The following is a 10,934-nucleotide window of genomic DNA, read 5'->3' as shown; positions in this document are numbered from 1 at the left end:
AGCACTCAAACCTATACGTGTGGCTCAAGTGTCCAAAGTTTGAGCTGTTAACTTATGCTATGCTGCTTTTCAACAAGTAAAGTTATTTTGGCTACATTTCTAGTTTACAAAAGATCCCACAGTTGATTAAAAAAATAATTCCCTAAAACTTTCCAGATCATGAAAGCATGTAATGGGGGAAAAAGACAACTCTGAATTTAAACAAACCAACCCACTGAGCCAGTCAAGGTCTTGAGTATGAGTAGAACCAGCTGAAGAAAATGTGGCCCAATCAGACCCTTTATCAAGTCTGGGTAATAAATGCCCTTGGCAAACAAACACAATCAGAACAAAAATTTCCAGTACCACTTTCCTGTACCACTGAAAGGAAAAAATGTTGACAGGGACTATGGAAATGTGATGACTAGTAATTATTCAGCTGAAGGGGAATATAAACTGGGACTTACATAGAATTTGGATGCCAAACAAAACTATTACAATGAAATTCTAGGAGGCCAAATGTAAACCAAAACTGTCCAGGCTACAGCGTTTCCCCACTATTGTATATACAAAGGTGAAACTGAATCTCCAAGGAGGACAAAGCAAATAATGTCATCAGCTATTTCTCAGAGTGAAATCCTAATAAAAATGAAACTGAGTCTGTTAAAACTCAATTGTCTGAAGTAGATGCATTTCCTCTTGTTAGAGAATTTAAATAGATTCTCCCTTACTCAAAATACAGAGCATAAAGATATCCACTGGCCAAATATGAATGAATCTTAGACTTCTCTGAAGACCTTTATTTAAGAAATACGATGCAAAAAATACTTAAACAACAGGGAATTTACATGTCATAAAAGGATGCAGTTATATTTTATAGAGAATTTAGTTTCCCATGAATTAAATTTCTTTCCAAATCATTGTTTGACTAAACGGTTGGGTTCTAAGAAACTTGAAAGTAAAGTGTAGGTAATGGTCAAGTAAAGATGAATAAAATAAATGAATAGAAAACCAGTATTGGAAATGATGACATAAATCAATACCAAAGATTTTCTTTTACCAAATTGTTTAAACTAAGACACACCTTTTTCACTTATACCAGTACTGCTTTTTAAAAACCCTTGCATTATTTAGGAAAAAAACCACCACCATAATATATTAAAAGACAACCCATTCTGGCTGGAAGGTAAAATTACAACTTTGATTTGTATTTAAAAACATTTGGTGATCAAAAGGTACAAACTTCCAGTTATAAATAAGTCCAGGGGATGTAATGTATAGCATGATGACTATAGTTAACAATAATGTACTGTATGTTTGAAAGTGGCTGAGAGTAAATGTTAAACATTTTCATCACTAGAAAAAAATATTTGTATCTACGTGTGGTGATGGATGTAAAAATAAACTTACTGTGGTAATCATTTCACAGTATACACATATATCAAACCATTATGTTGTATGACTGAAACTAATACAATGTTATAGATCAATTATACCTCAAATAAAAATTTTTTTCCTAAAAATTGGAACTTCAAAGAACTAAAATTTTTTGAAATGTATATTATATTTATATACATATTATGAAACATATTTAAATCTATAAAATTAAGACATTATGCTTTATTAGTTTTTAAAACTTGGATTGGCCCAGGAGCCCTCACTTGGTCAATGTGGCAGAGTGTGGGAGCCTTCCTACCAGAAGCACGAGTTCCACCCTGTGATGGTGAATTTTACTTGTCGGCTTGGCAGGGTCAAGGTGCCAGATATTTGGTCAAACACTCTTCCAGATATTTCTGTGAAGGTGTTTTTTGTTTTTATGTTTTATTTTTAATTGAAACATAGTTGATTTACAATATTATATTAGTTTCAGGAGCACAACATAGTGATTCAATATTTGTATAGATTATACTCCATTTAAAGTTAGTATAAAATAATTGGCTATATTCCCTGTGCTGTACATTACATCCTTGTACCTTATTTATTTTACATATTTATAGTAATTTGTACCTCTTAATTCCCTTCACCTGTCTTCTCCCTACATCCACCCCACTCTCCACTGGTAACCACCCTAGTATGTTCTCTGTATCTGTAAGTCGGTTTCTGTTTTCTTATATTCATTTGTTTATTTTTTAGATTCCACATGTAAGTGAAAACATATAGTATTTGTCTTCTCTGTTTGACTTATTTCACTGAGCGTAATACTCTCCAGGTCCAATCATATATATACCACATCTTCTTTATCCATTCATCTGTTGATGGACACTTAGGTTGCTTCCATATCTTGGCTACTGCAAATAATGTGGCTATGAACACTGGTGTGCATATATCTTTTCAACTAAGTGGTTTCATATTCTTCGGATATATACCCAGGAGTGGAATTGCTGGATTGCATGACAGTTCTGTTTTTAATTTTTTGAGGAACCTCCATACTGTTTTCCACAGTGGCTGCACCAATTTACATTCCCACCAATTGTGCACAAGGGTTCCCTTTCTCCACATCCCCACCAACACTTATCTTTTGTTGTCTTTTTGACAATAGCCATTCTGCCAGCTGTGAGGTGATATCTTATTGTGGCTTTGACTTTCTTTTCCCTGATGATTAGTGATGCTGAACATTTTTTCATGTGCCTATTGGCCATCTGGATCTTCTTTGGAGAAATGCCTATTCAGGTCTTCTGCCTATTTTTTAATTGGGTTATTTGTCTTTTGGATGCTGAGTTGCATGTGTTCCTTATGTATTTTCAATGTTAGCCCCTGATCAGACATATCCTTTGCCAATATCTTCTCCTGCTCAGTAGGTTGTCTTTTTGTTTTGCTGATGGTTTCCTTTGCTGTGCAAAAGATTTTAAGTTTGATTAGGTCCCATTTGCTTATTTTTGCTTTTGCTTCCCTTGCCTGAAAAGGCAGACTCAAAGATATATGGCTAAAACCTATGTTAAAGAGCATACTGCCTGTTCTCTTCTAGGAGATTTCTGGTTTCCAGTCTTACATTTAGGTCTTTAATTCATTTTGAGTTTATTTTTGTGTATGGTATGAGAAAATATTCTAATTTCATTCTTTTATATTTAGCTCTTCAGTTTTCCCAACACCACTTTTTGAAGATATTATCTTTTCCCCATTGTATATTCTTGCCACCTTTGTCATAGATAAGTTGAGCATATGTGAATGGGTTTATTTCTGGTGCTCTTTATCCTGTTCCACTGATAAGTGTCTATTTTTGTGCAGTACCTTACTGCTTTGATTACTGTAGCTTTGTAGTATAGTCTGAAGCCAGGGAGCATGATACCTCCAGCTTTGTTCTTTTTTCTCAAGATTGCTTTGGCTATTTAGGGTCTTTGGTAGTTCCATACAAATTTTAGAATTCGTTGTTCTAATTCTGTGGAAAATGTCATGAGTATTTTGACAAGGATTGCATTAAGTCTGTAGATTGCTTTTGGTAGTATGGACATTTTAACAATATTAATTCTTCCCATCATGAACATGGGCTATCTTTCCATTCATTTGTATCATTTTCAATTTCCCTCATCAATGTTTTATAGTTTACAGAGTATAGGTCTTTCATGTCCTTGGTTAAGTTTATTCCTAGCTATTTTATTCATTTTGATGAGATTGTGAATGGGATTGTTTTCTTGCTTTTTCTTTCTGATAGTTCATTATTAGTGTACAGAAGAGCAGCAGAATTCTGTATATTAATCTTGTATCCTGTAACTTTACTAATTCACTTATTAGTTCTAATTGTTTCTTTGTGGAGACCTTAAGAGTTTTCTATATATAGTATCAGGACATCTGCAAATAGTGACAGTTTTACTTTTTTTCTTACAATTTTGATGACTTTTATTTCTCTTTCTTCTCTGATTGATTTGGCTAGGACTTCCAATACTATGTTAAATAGAAATGGTGAGAGTGGGCATCTTTGTCTTGTTCCTGATCTTACAGGAAAAGTTTTCAGCTTTTCATCATTAAGTATGATGTTAACTGTGGGTTTGTCATAAATGGCCTTTATTATGTAGAGATAGGTTCTCTCTATGTTAAATTTATTGAGAGTTTTTAACATGACTGGATGTTGAATTTTGTCAGATGTTTTCTGTATCTATTGAGATGATCATGTGATTTTTATCCTTTGTTTTGTTAATGTGGTGTATCACATTGATTGATTTGTAGATACTGAACTATCCTTGCATCCCTGGGATAAATCCCACTTGATTATAGTGTATGATCCTTTTAGTGTATTACTGAATTCAGTTTACTAATACTTTGTTGAGGATTTTTGCATCTATGTTCATCAGGTATATTCGCCTGTAATATTTTTGTTTTTTTTTTGATAGTGTCTTTGGTTTTGGTATCAGTGTAATGGTGGCCTCATAGAATGAATTTGGAAGTGTTTCCTCCCTTCAATTTTTTGGAATGGTTTGAGAAGGTTAGGTATTAACTTTCTTCATGTGTTTGGTAGAATTCCCCTGTGAAGCCATCCAGTCCCGGAACTTTGTTTGTTGGGAGTTTTTTGATTACTGATTCAATTTCAATACTAGTCATCAGTCTGTTCAGATTATATAGTTCTTCCTGATTCAGTCTTGGAAGATCACTTTTTTTCCTAGGAATTTATCCGTTTCTCCTAGGTTGCCCAATTTGTTGGCATATAAATGTTCAGAGTATTCTCTTATTATTGTTTGTATTTCTGTGATATCTGTTGTTATTTCTCCTTTTTCAATTCTGATTTTACTGATTTGGACCCTCTTTTTTTCTTGATGAGTTTGGATAAAACCTTATCGATTTTATTCATCTTTTCAAGAAACCAGCTCTTGGTTTCATTGGTCTTTTGTTTTGTTTTCTTTTGTTTTGGGTTTTTTTTTTGGGGGGTTGCTATTTTGTTTCCACTCTGATCTTTATTATTTTGCTGACTTTGGGCTTGGTTTGTTCTTCTTCTTCTAGTTCCTTTAGATGGTAGATTCAGTTGTTTATTTGAGCATGTTTCTCTTTCTTTGTTAGGCCTGTATCTCTATAAACTTATCTCTTAGAACTGCTTTTGCTGTGTCCCATACATTTTGGAAAGTTGTGCTTTTACTTTAATGTGTATCAAGGTATTTTCTGATTTCTCCTTTGATTTCTTCATTGATCTACTGGTTTTTTTGTAGTGTGTTCTTTAGTCTCCTTATATTTGTGTTTTATCCATTTTTCTTCCTGTAATTGATTTCTAGTTTCATACTGTTGTGATCTTAAAGTGCTTGATACAATTTTTATCTTCTTAAATTTGTTGAGACTTGCTTTGTGGCCTACCATGTTATCTATCCTGGAGAATGTTCCATGTGCACTTGAAAATAATGTGTACTCTGCTATTTTTAGATGGAACGCACTGTATATATCTATTAAATCAACTGGTCTTATGTGTCATTTAAAATTTCAGGGACTGAAACTACCCCACCTCACCCCTACCAAGCAAGAGGAGATTCTGCCAGCAGACTGCCTTTGGACTCAAGCTGCAACTCTTCTCTTGGTCTCTAGCCTGAATCCCTATCTTGGAGATTTTGAGTTTACCAAGCCTATACAATTGCTTGCGTTAAATCTGTTGTTTTTAATCTGGATCTGGTTAAACAGGTATGTCTAGTGTATGAAAGCTCATTGATCTGGGCTCTATAAAGAGGCACTTCTCTATATGTTCATTAAACTTCATTAAAAAGTTAACAAAAATGGCTTCAAACCTGGGAAATGTGTCCCTATACAAATTATAAAAGCAGAAATGAAGCTAATTGTTATATAAACCAGTTGTAACTATAAAAGTGAGAACATTGGGAGCAATCACTTTATAATCACCAAAGACATAGGTTAGGACTTCAGATTGCATAGAAATTTTGCATTATGTTCATGAGGGATATTCGTATGTAGCTTTCCTGAAGTGTCTTTTCAGATTTTGTTTTTAGGGTAGTGCTGAAATCATAGAATAAGTTGGGAAGTATTTTTTTCTTTTCAATTTTCTCAAAGACTTTGTTCAGGGTTGGTGACATTTCTTCCTTCAATGTTTGGGAGAATTCCTTTTATAGGAAGGTTTCTAACTATAAACTCAATATTTTAATAGATATTGGGCTATTCCAGTTATCAACTCCTTGAGTGAGGGTTGGTAGACTTTCAATTATTTTTTTCCTTTTCATCTAAGTTAAGTTTATTGGCATAACGTTGTTCATAACATTCCTTTATTATCCTTTTTGTATCCTTTAATATCCTTTAAGTATGTGTAGGATATGTAGTGATGTTGCCTTTCTCATTTCTGGTATTGGTAATCTATGTCTTTGTTTTTTCTGACCAGTCAGACTGATCAGATTTGCTAGAGATTTATCAGTTTTATTGATCTTCATAAAGAACAAGGTTTTGATTTCATTAATTTTCTCTATTATTCTTTCTGGATTTTACTGATTTTGGCTTTGATCATTTCCTTTCTTCTGCTTAATTTGAGTTTTTTGTTTGTTTTGGTTTTTTGTTTGTTTTTTGTTTTTTTTTAGTGGTGTGTGTGTGTATGTGTGTGGGTTTTTTTTTTTTTTTTTTTTTTTTTGGCTGTGTTGGGTCTTTGTTGCTGTGCAAGGGCTTTCTCTAGTCGCGGCAAGCAGGGGCTACTCTTCGTTGCAGTGTGCGCGCTTCTCACTGCGGTGGCTTCTCTTGTTGTGGAGCACAGGCTCTAGGTGCGTGGGCTTCAGTAGTTGTAGCATGCGGGCTTAGTAGTTATGGCTCGCCGGCTCCAGAGCGCAGGCTCAGTGGTTGTGGCGCATGGGTTTAGTTGCTCCGTGGCATGTGGGATCTTCCTGGACCAGGGATCAAACCAGTGTCCCCTGCATTGGCAGGCGGATTCTTAACCACTGTGCCACCAGGGAAGTCCTTAATTTGAGTTTAATTTACTTTTCTTCATGTAGAAATTGAAGTTATTAATTTGTTCCCTTTTTTCTTTTCAAATATGGCCATTGCTGCTATAATTTCCCCCTAAGTATTGCTTTAGCTGTATCCCACATTTTCATTCAGTTTAAAGTATTTTCTGTTTTTTAAAACATTTCTTCTTTGACTTCTGGGCTATTTTGAAGTATTTTTTCAGATATCTTTCTATTATTGATTCTAATTTAACTCCATCATGGCTACACAACATATTTTGTATAACATGAATCCTTCCAAGTTCAATAAAACTTGTTTTTTGCCCTGAATATGATTTACTTTTGGTGAATCCTTAATGTGCAGTTGAAAAAATGCGTATTTTCTTGTTTCTGGGTGGAATAGTCTATAATTTTTAATTAGATCAATTTGGCTGATAGTGTTATTCAAGTGTTATTGATTTGCTATTCAAATCAATATATTGTTATTGATTTTCTGTCTACTTGTTCTATAAATTATTGAGTGGTGTGTTGAAAACTCCATCTATAATTGTGGGTTTGTCTATTTTTCTTCACAGACTTATCAGTTTTTCTTCATGTAATTTGCAGCTCTGTTATTAGGCCTGAAACCATTTAGAATTCTATGTACTTTGAATGAATTGAGTCCTTTATCATTTATTAAATGGACCTCTTTATCCTTGATAATATCCTTTGCTCTAAAATCTACACTAATATTTGTGATTAATGCTTGCATAGTATACCTTTTCCCACCCTTTAGCTTTGGCCTATTTGTGTTTTTATATTTAAAGTAGGTTTCTTCTAAGCAGCATATATTTGGGTCTTGCTCTTTTTTAAAATCCAATTTTTAAATTGGAGCACTTTGATCATTAATAATTAATGTGATTATAGGTATAGTTGAGTGCAAATCTACCATCTTATTATTTGTTTTCTATTTTTCCATACGTTCTTTGTTCCCCTTTATTGCTTTTTCTGACTTCTTTTGGATTAAGTATTTTTTATTATTTCATTTTATCTCTCACTGGCTTAGTTATGATTCTTTGTTGCGTGTGAGCGTGTGTGTGTGTGTGTGTGTGTGTGTGTGTGTGTGTGTGTGTAGGGTTGCTTTAGGTTCAAAGTATACATGTTTAACTTATCACAATTTGCCTAAATGATATACCACTGCATGTATAATATAAGAACTTCACAACAGAGAGAGGCCGGATTCCACGTGTCTGTGGACGCAGCTAGGGTTGGGACGTTGCAAGCAGTGGGATGTCCTGGTCCAGCCTTCTCCGTGGCCTCAGCACACCCCTAAATCATGGCCTAGCCCTGGCCTCCCTACCTTGGGTCACGCGTCCCACGGCCACCCTGAACCAGATGCACCGCCGGGGGCCTCCGAAGCATCCGCCTGCAAAAGTGGGCCCCTCAGCTGGCCGGCAGCAGCTGAAGGGCGTGGTCCTGCGCACGTTCATCTGCAAGCCTAAGAAGCCCAACTCGGCCAATCGCAAATGCAACCGCGTGCGGCTCAGCACCGGTCGGGAGGCCGTCTGCTTCATTCCCGGAGAGGTACACAGCCTACAGGAGCACCACGTCGTGCTCGTTCAGGGCGGCTGCAGGCAGGACCTGCCCGGCGTCAAGTTCACCGATGTGCGCAGCAAGTACGACTGTGGCCATGTGCAGAAGTGACCCCCTCCCCACCTCCCCCCGGATACGGCGGGTGGGTGTTCATGGCAGAACAACAACCTTCCCCCACGGGGCTCCTGCAGTGTGTTTGGGAAGCTAGTCCAGCTCTAGAAGTAGCTGGTCCTGGTTCAAAGCCTGGCCACCTCTTCCATCAGGACCACTCTTAACCCATAGTGGCCCTGGGTGTGAATCAGAAAAAAGGCGTCCCTCTCCCAACACCCTTGATTTCCATGCTGACGCCAGGGACCTCTTCTGCTGTACTGCCATCTACTGGGAAGGGGTTGCAATATACACACAGACACCGCCCCACCCCCACCCCACCCAGGTTGTGACCAGAACCCCCTTGTGTGGTATTCGCCCTCTGTGTGGTCTTGGCCACTGACATCCCTTCTGACCTCAGTTTCCTCCTGCAGAAAAAAAATAGCTCCACTCGCAGTATCCCCTTTATTGGATTTGGTGAAGATTAAACTAGATGCTTTATGTGCATAACAAAAAAAAAAAAAAAGAACTTCACAGTGGTATACTTCCATATCTCCCTTCCTGGACTTTGTGACACTGTTATCATATATTTCACTTCTACCTATGTTACAGACCATATACTGCTATCAGTTTTTCTTTAAACAGTCTGTTATCGTTTAAACACATTTAAATAATAATATAGAAAGTCTTTCCACTTATGTAATTACTATTTCTGTTGCTTCTCATTCCTTTGCATGGATCCATACTTTCATCTGGTGTCATTTTCCTTCTGCTTAAAAGACTTTAATATTTCTCAGAGCAAAAAGTTTACTAGCGATGAATTCTTTCAGCTTTTGTATGTCAGAAAAGTCTTAATTTTACCTTTGTTTCAAAAGGTATTTTTCCTGGGTGAAGAATTCTAAGTTGACAGGTTTTTTAAAAACTTAAAACTCTTCTCTATAGTCTATAGTGTCTTCTTAGTTCTTACCACACCAAATCTAATTTCCTGTGCTTAAAATTTAAGGCTCATCCTATAAATTGCCTGATTTTCCCTCTACTCCTTAAAAGTAATCCTCAAACCCAGGCATGCTATTCTCCTTCCTAGTCCTATATTTATTCTTCTTCCTTTCTCTGTAACTTTACCTCCATTTTTGTCTCCTTCATCCTTCAAGTTCTCTCAAAAGTTTAAAGCCTTGCCTTCTCTAAGAGGCCTTTCCTTCCAAGTTATTTACATTTCTCTTCATCACCATCTGCTTTTACAGCTCTTGGACTATCAGAATTTTCATCATTAATTATATACAGCATTTTTTGCGTTTTTCCTGATCTTATCTTGCCTGTTTGGTGAAAGCTCTTTAAGAAAACTGAGTAATTTATACTGTTTATGCCCTCTACACCATCCTCTTTCTGTACCTCCTGCCCGAATCAGTTTTGTAGGTGCTTTTAAAAGATTTGATTAACAAGGGGCTTGATAATTCACTGAACTAGGTAGGTATTATTTTGGGGAATGTGAAAGTAATTTATTAACATGGTCAGAAGTCATACCAGAAAGGCCAATTTCGCCAACTCTAACCACAGCAAAAGATTTGTATTCCAAATACAAACATCAAGCTTTAGGAAAAATATATTGCTATTCAAAAACTGGTATCGTTTTGGCTTTCATGATTTTCATAATGGTCAAGGTGATCAAGTGACTAGACTCATTTTCCAGCAGGGATTGTGGCACTCATTTGGCCCGAACATTTTTTACATGCAGATGAAGACAGGTTAATAGTTGTACTTATACAACATGGGTTATGTTAGACTCCCTTAGTTAGGATTCCTATCAAGTTAGTTTCACAGAGAGAAAGACAGAGATCTGAATTATTGACACTTTTATTCTCAACTTCCAGGTTTAGAAATAGTATTTCTTTCTAGCCATGGACATTCCACATTAATTTTATGTGCACTCATGCCAAGGCTTGTCAGATACTAAATGTATATGTCTCAAATTGAATAAATAAGAATGTACTTATAATAAATTGACCATTTAGTGCTTTCTGGGCTTCATCTTAGTTTCTTAGCTGTAATGCCCATGAACTCAACAACATTACTGCCCTCATTCATACATTTTTGATTTTTTTGAGTTAACTAAATCACATTGTTTAATATTTCTTACCCAACCCCCAAACTTGACATCACATAACTCAAATCCTTTTTCTCTTACACCTCAGTTTATAAATTCGATTTAACCTAATATTTCCAATCATTTTCACTTTTATTCAATTTTCAATAAATGTCCCAAATGTTTTCTGTGCCACTCTTTTGGAAAGATCCTTAACTACTTTTAGCTTCCTGAGATGTGACCAGAGTAAATGCACCTGAGACCATATTCATGTTTGTTTTTGAGGGGGAAGATAGGGCTGGAGTAGCTATAATGCTTTGCCAGAAAACCTGTGTTAAGGCAGGTGCAAGAGGACTAATGCGTCAAGA

At 36.1% G+C, this 10,934-nt stretch overlaps 1 protein-coding gene across 1 annotated transcript; it reads left to right on the top strand.

Moving 5' to 3' along the window:
* Positions 1 to 8,096: 8,096 nt before the first annotated feature.
* LOC103006598 (28S ribosomal protein S12, mitochondrial-like) lies at positions 8,097 to 8,510 on the top strand. Its single transcript, XM_057544856.1, has one exon. It carries the CDS (start codon positions 8,097 to 8,099, stop codon positions 8,508 to 8,510), a length of 414 nt encoding a protein of 137 aa, XP_057400839.1.
* Positions 8,511 to 10,934: the final 2,424 nt, after the last annotated feature.

This window comes from Balaenoptera acutorostrata, chromosome 4, assembly GCF_949987535.1.
Source record: "Balaenoptera acutorostrata chromosome 4, mBalAcu1.1, whole genome shotgun sequence".
NCBI classification, from domain to species: Eukaryota; Metazoa; Chordata; class Mammalia; order Artiodactyla; family Balaenopteridae; genus Balaenoptera; species Balaenoptera acutorostrata.
Note: the sequence above shows the minus strand (reverse complement) of the source record. Positions and strands in the feature narration are given on the sequence as shown.